Raw genomic sequence first — 12738 nt, 5'->3', positions numbered from 1 at the left:
AGATTTTCGCTCAGGCCCCAAGTTCACGGCCAGCGCTTCCCCGGTTGTTTACCCAGGGAGCTGGCTTCCGCCCGAAAGCCGAGCCGCGCGAACGGCGCGGATCACCGATCACCACCGAACGCCGGCCGCGGGGGCGGGGCGCGGCGGGGCGGCCCCGGCGCCCGGTGAGGGGCCCGGACGGGGGCCGCGGGCCCGGGCGCCGACGCGGGCTCCGCCCCGCCCCCAACCAGACGGCCCCGCGGTGGGGGCGGGGCGGGCAGGGCGCGCGCGGCGCGTACCCGGCGCCCGGTGACGCCGGAGAAAGGGGGCGGCCCCCGCGGCGCACGCCTGACCAATAGCCAGCCGGGACTCACGCCCGGACTCGGCCTCGGCCAATCAGACTCCCGAGGGGGCGGGCGCCCCCGCTCCCCGGCGGCGCGCGGGGCGGGGCCTGGGCGCAGCGCCTATAAAGGCGGGCGGCGGCGGCGGCGCCATTTTGCGGACGGCGAGCGGCGGCGGGGCGCGGGGAGGCGCAGCGGGGGTTTTGCTGGTTTCGGACCCCAGCGGCCGGATGGTGAAATCCTCCCTGCAGCGGATCCTCAACAGCCACTGCTTCGCCAGAGAGAAGGAAGGGGACAAGGCCAGCGCCGCCCACGCCAGCCGCACCATGCCGCGCCTGAGCCTGCCCGCCGGCCGCGGCGGCCGCAGCGCCGAGAGGTGAGCGCCCCGCCCCCGCCCGAAGCTTCCAGAAGCGCCGGCCCGCGGGGAGTCGGCCCGGGGCGGGGTCTGGGCCGCGGCGGGGCGGGGCGCCCCCTGGGGGCCGGCGCCGCCCCCGTGCCTGATCCCCGCGGCGGGGTCGCCCCTTGGGGCGTGGGGGTCGCGGGAGGAGGCCTGGGGGGCCGGGTGGGGCCGGGGGTGGGGGGTCGCGGGGGGCGCTGGGGGTCGCGGGAGGAGGCCTGGGGGGCCAGGTGGGGCCGGGGGTGGGGGGTCGCGGGGGGCGCTGGGGGTGGGAGGCCAGCCCGCGGGGGTCGCTGGGGGGACGTGGGGTCGCGGGAGGAGGTCTGGGGGGTCGCGGGGGACGTGGGGGTCGCGGGAGGAGGTCTGGGGGGTCGCGGGGGGCGCTTGGGGGGCGTGCGGGTCGCGGGAGGAGGCCTGGGGGGCCGGGTGGGGCCGGGGGTGGGAGCCCGCGGGGGACGTGGGGGTCGCGGGAGGAGGTCTGGGGGGCCGGGTGGGGCTGGGGGTGGGAGGCCAGCCCGCGGGGGTCGCTGGGGGGACATGGGGGTCGCGGGAGGAGGCCTGGGGGGCCGGGGGTGGGAGCCCGCGGGGGGCGCTGGGGGGACGTGGGGGTCGCGGGAGGAGGCCTGGGGGGCCGGGTGGGGCCGGGGGCGGTGGGTCAGCCCGGCTCGGGGGTCGCTGCGAGGCCCCCCGGCGGCGCCGAACAAGATGGAGGCGGCTTCGGGGCCTGTGGACGCCGCGCGGCAAATGGCTGCTGGCGCCGCGGCCGAGGTGACGCAAGATCCCCGCAGGGCCTCCCCCCACGGCTGTCGTCACCCGGGTCCGGGGCCTCGGTGGTGCTCCTGATGTCCCTCACCCACCCCTGAAGATCCCAGGTGGGCGAGGGGATAGCCAGAGGGATCCCAGCCTCGCGGCCGCGCCGCTGTACTCCGTGAGTTCGGGCCCCGCGCCCCCGCCCTGCTCCTGCCCCGCCCCCACAGCCGGCCCCGCGCCCCCGCCCCGCCCCCCGCTCCCTGCTCTGACGCGCGCCCCCGCAGGACCAGCGGCTGAGCGTGACCGAGGAGCTGACGCCGGGCGGCCAGACGCGGGTCCTGCACGTGCGGTCCCGGCTGTCGGACGCCAGGCAGGTCAGCTGGAGGGCGGTGCTGAGCGCCAACCGCCTGTACGTGGAGCTGCCGGCCGGCCCGCTGCCCGAGGGCTGCAAGGACAGGTGAGGGCGGGGCGGGGCCTGGGGTGGGGGCGGGGCCGGGGCGGGGTCAGGTGGGCGGGGCCGGGCTCACGCGCCTCCCCGCAGCCTCGCGGTGCTGCTGGAGTTCGCCGAGGAGCAGCTGCGCGCCGACCACGTCTTCATCTGCTTCCCCAAGAACCGCGAGGACCGAGGTGCGGCCGGGGGCGGCCGGGGGGGGGGGCGCGGGCCGGGGTAGCCCCTCCCCGCTCTGACCTCCCCGCCCGCCCCCCGCAGCCGCCCTGCTCCGCACCTTCGGCTTCCTGGGCTTCGAGCTGGTGAGGCCGGGGCACCCGCTGGTCCCCGCGCGGCCCGACGCCTGCTTCCTGGCCTACTCGCTGCGGGAGTAGCGGAGCCCGCGCTGTGCCCGCGATGAACGCCCTCGGACCCGTGTCGTGTTTGTGATACTGAAGTGTTTGCTTTAATTCTAAATAAAAGTTTATATTTTACTTTTCCACTGCTGCGGTGCCGTGGGTCCACTCGTGGGCGGGGCCTGGTGCGGACCCCGCGCCCCGCAGCCCTACCCAGGCCCTGCAGTGGGGGCTTACGGCCGATGACCCGCGGGGCGTCAGGGGAGCACTTCCGGGTCGCGTTGTGCGCGCCTAGCGCTGCCTGCCGGCCGTAGCAGAAATGGGGGACGAGACCTCTGAGACGGCGAGTCTTAGGATTGATTGGTTAGGAAGATTCAGACCCAATCCACTCCCCGGGGGCTGCATCCGGGCCTCCGACATACCTGGGCCGGGACCCCCAGCCAGGTGGACTCGGGGAGAGGCGGGGAGCCAGGAGGCCCGGGGCGGGGGCGGGCGCTCCAGGCTCCAGGGGGCTTCCCTTACCGAGACCCCCGCCATCGGCGGCACTAAGGCTGCCGGGAGGGCACTCGGACAGTCGCGGGCCCCGCGCTCGGGGTACCCGGAGGCCTCGCCGAGCCGCCGTCCGCGGGGTCGGGGTCAGTCCCACAGCAGCTCCAGGGCGTGGCCAGCGACAACTCGGTGGCCTCGGCCAGGTCTTCGCAGCACAGCCAGTCCTGCAGGTCCGGCGCCAGGCCCCCCGCCGCGCGCTCCCCCAGCTGCAGAACCAGCCCCGCGCAGGCGCACCTGCAGCCAGCGCCCCAGCGGAGCCCCGCGGCCGCGCAACTCCGGCCCGGGCCCCCAGAGCAGCGCCTGAGCGCGCCGCGCGGCCAAGCACTGCAAGCCCGCGAGCAGGGGCGAGGCCTCGGGAGGCGCCAGGGCGCTAAGCAGCGAGGAGCAGGCGGCCCAGCGGCAGCGCGTGGGCGCCCGGCCAGCGCAGCCGAAGTCGGCGAGCAGCAGGCGCGGAGACCCGCGGCCCGCAGCCCCTGGGCGCGGCCAGCAGCAGGTTCTGGGCGCGCAGCTCGGCCAGGTGCTCCAAGGCCGCGCTCAACTGCTGGCCCACGCCAGCTCCCGCGGCCTCCGGGCGCTCACCTCCTGCAGCCACTGAGCCGCGGTGCGCTCCGGCACCTCGGCCACCAGCGCCACGGGGCCTGTCCAGGGCGCCGCGGGCAGTACGCCCTTGCGCACCAGGCCACACAGCCCCTGCAGGTGGAAGTGGGGCCTCCGCCCCGGGGCCTGGGCACCTGCGGGGGCGGAGGGCGTGGTCAGGGCGGTGACCGCCGGGTTTCTGGTAGTTTCCGCCTGGCTCTGAGGAGGATTAAACCCAGGGGGTACCTTGGTTGAGGGTCGGAATCTCCGGTTTGTCTCCGGCCCCGCCCTTTCTGACCACCTGCTAAAGTGGGAGGGGCCTGTGATCCCGGAAGCGGCTTCGTGGCCGTTTTAGTGCGGGGGTCAGTTTTGGAGGCCGGGTCCTGAGCCTGGGAGAGCACCCGACCCCCGTAAGGAGCCCAGCGGCAGCGGCCAGCGGTCTGGAGAGCTTCAGCCTTGGGGGCCCTGGGGCGGGTGCATTTAAACTCCCGGGGAGCGCTGTGGCGCACCGGGTTAGGCCACAGCCTGCAGGGCCAGCATCCCACATGGACGCCGGTTCGAGTCCTGGCTGCTCCACTTCCGATCCAGCTCCCTGCCAATAGCCTGAGAGAGGTGGCCAAGAACCTGGGTCCCTGCACCCACGTGGGAGACTCGGAGAAGGCTCCGGGCTTCGGCCTGGCCCAGCTCTGGCCGTCGTGGCCATCTGGAATGAGCTACAAATGGCCTTAACGCACTTGGCCACAGCGCTGTCCCCAGTCGGGGCCCAGCCTGACCATGGCTCAGGGTTATCCATCCATCTATCTATCTATTTATTTATTTATTTTTGCCAGGCAGAGTAGACAGAGAGAGACAGAGAAAGGTCTTCCTTCCGTTGGTTCACCCCTAGATGGCCACTATGGCCGGCACACCACGCTGATCTGAAGGCAGGAGCCAGGTGCTTCCTCTTGGGCGCCGGCCTTAGTTTTAATTTTAATTAGAACGTTGCTCTGAGCGCGGACTCCCTAGAGTCCCGGGCCCCTGAAGGTGGGGAAGGGGTACGACGAGACCCCTCCCAAGGGTCACACACACCCGCCTCGGGCGCCAGCACGTGCCAGACGTCGCCGTGCACGCACACCACGCGGTAGTAGAGCGCGCCCCCGCTCTCCACGCATGGCGAGCTGTCCAGGAGGCGGAAGCTGTGTCGGGGCGGCCGCCCGTGAGCCGGGCCCGCAGCCGGGCGTGGATGCTGCGCAGGCCCTGGAGCTGCAGGGCGAGCAGCGCCCCCGGGCTGTGCAGCTCCCCGAGGCCGAGGGCCAGCTCTGCAGGGCAGGCCGGCCCCGCCTCGGCCTGGCTGTCGTCCACGTCCACGCTGTGGGATCCCAGGAGGGGCCTCCGCGTGGAGCCGGGACCGGGGGCCGAGTGTGTGGGCAGGGACTGGGTGCGGGTTAAGGCCTTCTTGGGCAGGGCTGGGGGCTGCGGGTCGGGGCGAGGGAGCCGGGTGTCCGCCGGCCTTGGAGGGCAGCAGGTGGGCGCGGACCTCACCTGCGGGGGAGGGGCGGGCAGAGAGCGTGTGGGGGGAGTGAGGGCCATGGCTCCACCCCCAGCGTCCATCTCCCCAAGGCCCCGCCCCTACCGGCCTCCAGGGCCCCGCCCCAGGTGGTCTTCGCCAGTCTCCCCCCCCCGCCCCCCACCGTGGGGGCCCCCAGGGCCGTAGGTTGCCGTAGGTGGGCTCCGCGGTCTCTGGGCGGATCATGCTGCTGGGGGCAGCGGTGGGGCACACGACGCTGGTGTGGGTGGGGTGCCAGGGGCCGGGGGCTCGTGCCCTCCTCCGGGGGCAGGAGGGTCCCCGCGGGCCTTCAGGGTGGTCTGGCCTGCGGGCGCCCAGCTCTCAGCCCTCCCACCCGGGAGGACCGGCATGAACTCCGAGAGGGGGAGAGGGCAGCCTGGTGCCCCCAGCACAGTGGGCAGGAAGCACTCGCAACCATCGTCCGCAGGCCCAGCCCTCTCTTCCCCACTGCCCACTGCCCACTGCCCGCCCGCTGGACCCGGGCCGGCGCAGATCCAGCGGGGGCAGGGACCGTGAGCGGGCGGCTGGGCCCTGGGGCTGCCTGGCTCGCAGCATCGTCTGAGACCCCCCGGTGACCCCGCCCGGCCCGGTCCAGCCCGGCTGAGTGACCTCGGGCTACACCTGTCGCCCTCCGTGCTGGTCCGGCCACACTGGCTGTGTATCCCCTCTCACCTCCTGCCCCTGAGCCCTATACATTTATTTATTTATTTATTTATTTTATTTTATTTTTGACAGGTAGAGTAGACAGTGAGAGAGACAGAGAGAAAGGTCTTCCTTTGCCGTTGGTTCACTCTCCAATGGCCGCCGCGGCCGGCATGCTGCGGCCGGCGCACCGCGCTGATCTGAAGCCAGGAGCCAGGTGCTTCTCCTGTCTCCCATGCAGGTGCAGGGCCCAAGGACTTGGGCCATCCTCCACTGCACTCCCGGGCCACAGCAGAGAGCTGGCCTGGAAGAGGGGCAATCGGGACAGAATCCGGCACCCCAACCGGGACTAGAACCCAGTGTGCCGGCGCCGCTAGGCGGAGGATTAGCCTGTTGAGCCACGGCGTCGGCCCCTATACATTTATTTTAAAAGACAATTTCTCGGGGCCACCACTGTGGTGCAGTGGGCTAAGCCCACGCCTGCAGTGCCGGCATCCCACATGGACGCCGGTTCAAGACCCGGCTGCTCCACTTCCTGTCCAGCTCTCTGCTGTGGCCTGGGAAAGCAGTGGAGGATGGCCCAAGTCCTTGGGCCCCTGCACCCGCGTGGGAGACCTGGATGGAGCTCCTGGCTTTGGCCTGGGCCAGCACTGGCTTTTGCGGCCATTAGGGGAGTAAGCCAGTGGATGGAAGACCTCTCTCTCTCCCTCCTCCTCTCTCTCTCTCTCTCTCTCTCTCTCTCTCTGTCCTTTAAAAACACAAAGGAGGCCGATTCCCAGGTGATGACCCGGGGCCATCCCAGGCTCATGGCTCCCAGATTGTCCATAGAGAGGGGCGCAGCCTCCCCCAGACCCTCGCAGGACCGGGCAGGAGGGGGCGGTGCCCTGTCTCGGGCCAGGCTCGGGAGCAGGCTGCTGCCCACTGCTGGGACCCCAGGCAGAGGGCTGGTGAGCTGAGCCTGGAGAGAGTGGGAGGCACCTGGGGTGCGCCTGGTCCCTGAGCCTGGAGAGAGTGGGAGGCACCTGGGGGTGCGCCTGGTCCCCAGAGCCCTCCCCTAAGGGCGGGGCTTCCAGGCTGGGGGAGGAAGTTGGGGGGTTCCGCTTCCTCCCGGTGGAGCCTGGCTCTGCCCGTCCTCCCTCGGCCCGTGTGTGAAATGGGGTCGCAAGGGGAGGGGAGTGCCGGGACGGGCCCCTGGCAGCAGCGTGGGTGCCCCTGCAGCGCCCCCTCTGGTGTCCTCTCCACGGGGGTCATTCTCCGGGCCTCGGGACCCCGGCCGGCCCCGCCCCCGCCCTCTGCACCACGCCATGGCCGTTAAGGAGAACCTGAAGTTTGCTATTAAATCAGGCTAGTTTTATTGGATTCCAACCAAGAACAGCAGGGAAGGGGGCTGTGGGGGGGCCGGGGGCGGCCAGGGGCGGGGAGGACCCCAGCGTTCTGCCGTCGCTGTCCCTGTCCAGGCCGAGAGCGCCCCCCACCCCGTCTGTGATGCGGCTGAAGGCACTTGGATGTGTTTTGGGGGGCCCTTGGGGAGCCACGGCCACCGGGGTGGGTTCTGCCTGCCTCACGGGGGCGGGGCTTCAGCCCAGGCACGCCCATGCGTGTCCAGGGCTCCGCCTCCCCCTGGCAGAGCTCCGGCCGGGCAGGAGGGGACCCTGCCTCTGGACGCACACCCCTGAGCCTCGGCCCCGTCCTGCAGAGGGCGCTGTCGGTCCCAGGGCCCCCCGTGGCTGGGCAGCACAGGCTGGCTCCGGGCCTCCCAGGGGTGGCCAGGCCACACACGGTCACCATGCTGAGGTCACGGACGGTCCCCATCTGCCATCCGAGTTCTGCCCGCTCACCCCGGTGACGGAGGCCCAGTCCATGCACAGCCAGCAGCAGTGGTCCTGGGGGAGCTGCGACCCCCCCCACGCCCCGCAGAGCAGCAGCGGCCGAGGTCCGCCTGGCCACGGCTGGGTCCTGCCTCCCCGAGCGGAGGTCAGCCTCCCTGGCCGCCCCCACGCCTCCTGGGCTTCCCCTGTGGGCAGTGGGTCAGTGGGGGCTGCAGCGGGGGCCGGGGTGCCCTCGGGGGAGGGAGGTCCCCCCAGCTGGCCTGGTGAGGAGGACTGCCTGGATGGCCCCCCACCCAGCACCAGCTGTGGGGCAGGTGGAGGAGGCTGGAGGTGCAGCTCCCGCCCACGGGCAGCCCCAGTGGGCCAGTGTCCTGGCGTGAGCCATGTGTGTCTCTAGTATGAGCTATACATGTCCCGGCCGTGAGCCATGCGTGTCCCTGTGTGTCATGCATGTCATTTGGGCCATGTCTGTCCCTGTGTGACCCACGTGTGTCTGGTGTGTCATGTGTGTCTGTGTCAGCTATGTGTGTCCCTGGTGTGAGCCATACACGTCTCTGCTGCACCGTGTCTGTCCCTGTGTGTCATGTGTGTCTCTGGCGTGCCGTGTGTGTCTGTGTGAGCCATGCATGGCCCTGTGTGACCTATGCGTGCCATGTGTGACCCATGCATGTCCCTGGGTGTCATGTGTGTCCCTGGTGTGAGCCATTCATGGCTCTGCTGTATCATGTCTGTCCCTGTATGAGCCATGCGTGTCCCTGGCGTGTCGTGTGTCCGTGTGAGCCATGCCTGTGCCTGGTGAGAGCAGTGGTCTCAGAGCATCCCTTACGCCCCCGGGGGGCCGCTCTGGAGCCCACGGCCTGACCCAGGGCTAGCTGGGAGCCAGCGGCGTGTGGGGTCCCAGGTGTGCAGCGTGTGCTCTGCGTGTGAGGGTGGGCGGCCAGGGGACAGCAGCGCAGGCCTCCCAGGCACCGCCCCTTGCCCCCCTCCCCCCGCAGGAGCCAGCCAGGTGGGACAGGAACAAGGGCAGGAGCCCTAGGGGCAGCAGCTGGCGCCTCCCTGTCCCCCACTCCAGCAGGGCAGGGGGGTGGTGGGAGTGGGCGTGGAAACCTCTAGAACCCTCTGCTGAGAAGCCAGGGTGGCCTGCTGAGGAGGGGGCGGAGCCCAGTGCAGGTGGCGGCCGTCGCTCCCCCGCACAGGTGGGGCCGCTGCTCCCCCGCACAGGTGGGGCCGCTCCCCGCACAGGTGGGCCACCCCTCCCCCGCACAGGTGGGCCACCGCTCCCCGCACAGGTGGAGTCGCCCCTCCCCCCGCACAGGTGGAGTCGCCCCTCCCCCGCACCGGTGGGCCGCCCCTCCCCCGCGCACAGTGGGGCCTCCACTCCCCCCGCACAGGTGGAGTCGCCCCTCCCCCCGCACCGGTGGGCCGCCCCTCCCCCGGCACAGTGGGGCCTCCACTCCCCCGCACAGGTGGGGCCACCCCTCCCCCGCACAGGTGGGGCCTCCCCTTCCCCGCACAGGTGGGCGGCCCCTCCCCGCACAGGCGCCCTCCCCCGCACCGGTGGGCCGCCGCTCCCCGCACAGGCGCCCTCCCCCGCACCGGTGGGCCGCCGCTCCCCGCACAGGCGCCCCCCCGCCCCGCGCGCCCTCAGATCATCTTCATGTTGAACTTGCGCGCGCTGCCCGGGCCCGCGGGCGGCGGCCGGGCCGTCGGCCTTGCGGAACGAGTACTCGACGGAGAAGCTGTTCTTGTGCTGCCCGCGGCCGCGGCTCCAGGCGAGAGCAGCAGGAAGCAGAAGAGGACGACGCCCAGGAAGGTGATGCAGCCCATGGCCGTGGACACCAGGATGGTGGTGAGGTCCAGCGGCGAGCGCGCGGCCGCCTGCGTGTCGTTGCGGCCGCGGGCCCGGCGTGGCGTTGGCGGCGGCCGGCTCGGGCCGCACGGCCAGCGTGGCGAAGTAGGTGTCGTTGCCGCCCGCGTTGCTGGCCACGCACGTGTAGGTGCCGCTGTCCTGCGGCCGCGCGTCCGCGATCTCCAGCGTGCCCCCGGGCAGCAGGCGCGCGCGGCCCGCGCTCTGCGCCGTCACCACGCGGTGCTGCGGCGTGACCCAGGCCACGGTGGGCGCCGGCTCGCCCTCGGCGCGGCACAGGAAGCGCACGGCGTCGCCGGCCGCCGCCGCCACGCGCTGCAGCCGCCGCTCGCGGATCTTGGGCTTGCGGCACACGAAGTACTCGAACAGCACGGCGTCGGGCAGGCTGCGCAGCGCGTCCCCGCGCACCTCGGCCGGCGTGGCGCAGGCCGGCAGCCGCCCGTCGAAGTTGAGCGTCTTGCGGCGCTGCACGATCCACAGCAGGCGGCAGTCGCAGGCCAGCGGGTTGCCGTCCACGCGCAGCGTCTCCAGCGTGTTCACCGAGTGGAAGGTGCTCTCCTCCAGCGTGGACAGCAGGTTGTTGGAGAGTTGAGCAGGCGGATCTGGCGCAGGCCCAGGAAGGCCTGCGGCTCCACCACGGCCAGCAGCGCGCCGGCCAGGTGCAGCTCGCGCAGGCGCACCAGGTCGCGGAAGGAGCCGCGCGGCAGGGCGCTGATGGGGTTGTGCGAGAGGTTGAGGCAGGCGAGGTGCGCCTGGTGGCGCAGCGCGGCGGCCGGCACGGCGGTGATGTTGGTGTGCGTGACGGACAGCGAGGTGAGGTTGAGGCCGCGCAGGCTGCCCGGCGCCACCTCCTCCAGCAGCGGCCAGTTGTCGATCTCCAGGTGCCGCAGGCCGGGCAGCCGCTGGAAGTTCTGGTCCTCCAGGGCGGCGATGGCCAGGTGGCGCAGGCGCAGCGCGCCCAGGCCGGGCAGCTGGCCCAGCGCCTCGGCCGACAGCGCCGTGAGGTTGCAGCGCTCCAGCGTGAGCTCGCGCAGCGCCAGCAGCCCCCGCGAAGGCGCGGCGCGAGATGAACACCAGGTCGTTGTCGCCCACCTCCAGGGTGCGCAGGCTGCGCAGGTCCTGGAAGGCGTAGTCCAGCAGGATCACCAGCTTGTTCTCGCTCAGGTCCAGCAGCGTGAGGTTGCCCAGGCGCGTGAACACGCCCGGCGGGATCAGCGTGAGCTGGTTGCCGCGCAGGCGCAGCACGCGCAGGCGCGGCAGGTGCGCGAAGGCGCCGGGCTCCACGTGCGCGATCACGTTGAGGCTGAGGTCCAGCTCCTCCAGCGCGGGGCAGCGCGGCCAGGTCGCCGGGGTTCAGGCAGCGGATGCGGTTGCGGCTGAGCCCCAGCACGCGCGTCTCGGCGGGGATGCCCTCGGGCACGGCGGTCAGGCGGCGGCGCGCGCAGGCCACGGCGCGGGTCTGCGCGGTGCACTCGCAGCGCGCGGGGCAGCCGCCGGCCGGGGGCGGCGCCGCGGGCAGCAGCAGCAGGTGCAGGCTCACGAGGCTCAGCCAGGTCATGGTGCACAGCCTGGGCCTAGGGCCGGGCCACCATCCTGCGCCCCTGAGGGTGGAGGCAGTGTTAGCTCCCCGCCACCAGCCCGCACCCGCACGCCCCAGAGGCCTGGACACGCAACAACTAGGACGTCACGGCCGGCGCTCCTAGCAGCCAGCCACAGACAACAGAGTCCAGCCCCGCGTGGGCGCCGGTTCGAGTCCCGGCCGCTCCATTGCCACCCAGCTCCCGGGAAAGCAGAGGAAGACGGCCCTAGTGCTGGGGCCCCCGCACCCCACGAGGGAGACCCGGATGGAGCTCCTGGCTCCGGTCTGGTGCAGCCCTGGCTGTGTGGCCACGGGGGAGTGAACCCGTGGATGGAAGACCTCTCTCTCTCTCTCTGTCACGCTGCCTTTCAAGCAAATATAAAATAAATACAAATCTTTAAGAAAAAATCCCCACCCACAGCTGGGTGGACGCGGGCAGCAGGGCCCACGCGGACGAGCAGCATCACGCGGCCTGGGGCAGCCAAGGCTCTGATGACCGCTGTGGGAGGCCGGACACACAGGCCCCACGCGTGGGCCCCACCTGCAGGACACGCCAGGGACACAGGCCCCACGGGGGCAGGAAGTGGATGTGTGGTCGCCAGGGGCTGGGGAGACTGCTCCTGGGGATTCTGTGGGGTGAGGGAATGTTCTAGAATTAGCTGGGGTGGCTGTGTAGTACTGTGAACACACTGAAAACTACTGAATTGTGTAGATTTAAGATTATTTATTTGAAAGGCAGAGTTAGAGAGAGAGAGACAGAGAGACAGGTCCTCCATCCACTGGGTCACTCCCCAGATGGCCACAACAGCCAGGGCTGGGCCAGGCCGAAGCCGGGAGCCAGGCGCTCTGTCCGGGTCTCCCTCGTGGGTGCAGGCCCCAGCACTTGGTCCGTCTTCCTCTGCCTCCCCAGGCCACAGCAGGGAGCTGGGTTGGAAGTGGAGCAGCCGGGACTAGAACCGGCGCCATGTGGGATGCCGGCACTGCAGGCGGAGGCTTAGCCCAGTACGCAACAGCGCCGGACCCAAACTGTGCTTTCAGATGCTGAACCCCAGGCTGGTCACTGGCCCTGGGGTTGAGATGCCCATGGCCTACATCAGGGTGCCCTGGTTGGACTCCTCGCCAGGGCTCCTGGGAGGCAGCGGGGGTGGGGGGGCTGCAGCACCTTAGGGTGTCAGGTGGGGGAGGGGCGCTCCAGGCTGGGCGAGCAGCAGGTGCAAAGGCCCTGAGGCACAGTGGGCAGCTGGTGGCTCCCGGTGGAGTGTGTGGAGCCGGAGTTGGAGCTCAGTGGGGAGGGTCTCGAGGCCAGAGGGGCACGGGGCCATGGGGGTCTGCAGACGGTGACGCCAACACGCCTGGGCCCCTGAGGCTGGGGCGGCCAGCAGCTCCTGTCCTGGCTTGGGCTGCAGCCGGAGCCGGATCCTGGGGCTGGCGCGGGGTCCGAGCAGCCACACGGCAGCTGGCAGCGCTGCCGGCCCGCGTCCCCTGGGCCACGCAGCTATTTCTGGCATCCGAACAGCTGAAGCCCCCGGGCGTCCCCCCCACCCCCATCTGCTTCCTCTCCAGGCTGGAGGGGGCCCATCTGCTGCGGCCCCCCCCACCAGGGCAGCCTCGGGCTCCCTGGGCCTCTGTGACTCCCAGGGCAGGATTAACCCCCGCGGAGCCACAGGAGCCGCGGCCGTGTCCCCCACGGTGAGGCTAAGTCAGGCCCCACGGGAGGCGGCCGGGGCCCTTACAGGATGGACACTGGACATGGCCTGTGCCCCCGGGGCGCCTGGAGCCCGGGACTCAGGCGGGGACCAGGGAGCCCTCAGCCTCGGATCCCCGGACCCAAAGGAGGAGAGATGGGGGTGGGGGTGGCCAGACAGTGCTGGGAGAGGCGGATGGCGTGGGCAGGCAGGGA

At 71.7% G+C, this 12738-nt stretch overlaps 3 protein-coding genes across 3 annotated transcripts; 1 reads left to right on the top strand and 2 right to left on the bottom strand.

The window, feature by feature from the left end:
- The first annotated feature begins 479 nt into the window (after window positions 1-479).
- OAZ1 (ornithine decarboxylase antizyme 1) lies at window positions 480-2388 on the top strand. The gene is given in 6 exon segments (XM_062184892.1): window positions 480-696; window positions 1506-1557; window positions 1559-1645; window positions 1752-1924; window positions 2009-2094; window positions 2177-2388. Coding segments are annotated over 6 exon segments (657 nt in total). The 5' UTR covers window positions 480-550; the 3' UTR covers window positions 2290-2388.
- A 498-nt stretch (window positions 2389-2886) lies between these two features.
- Window positions 2887-5107, bottom strand: PEAK3 (PEAK family member 3). The gene is given in 10 exon segments (XM_062184869.1): window positions 2887-2918; window positions 2921-3018; window positions 3020-3262; window positions 3264-3342; window positions 3345-3530; window positions 4444-4557; window positions 4560-4841; window positions 4844-4861; window positions 4864-4896; window positions 5074-5107. Coding segments are annotated over 10 exon segments (1119 nt in total).
- Window positions 5108-9036: 3929 nt separating this feature from the next.
- On the bottom strand, window positions 9037-10817 carry LINGO3 (leucine rich repeat and Ig domain containing 3). Its single transcript, XM_062184949.1, is given in 7 exon segments — window positions 9037-9081; window positions 9083-9168; window positions 9171-9291; window positions 9293-9846; window positions 9849-10305; window positions 10307-10588; window positions 10590-10817. Coding segments are annotated over 7 exon segments (1773 nt in total).
- Between the last annotated feature and the right edge of the window lie 1921 nt (window positions 10818-12738).

Source organism: Lepus europaeus, unplaced genomic scaffold (assembly GCF_033115175.1).
Source record: "Lepus europaeus isolate LE1 unplaced genomic scaffold, mLepTim1.pri SCAFFOLD_105, whole genome shotgun sequence".
In the NCBI taxonomy this organism is placed as follows: Eukaryota; Metazoa; Chordata; class Mammalia; order Lagomorpha; family Leporidae; genus Lepus; species Lepus europaeus.
The sequence above is the reverse complement of the archived record's forward strand: the minus strand, read 5'-3'. Positions and strand labels throughout refer to the sequence as shown.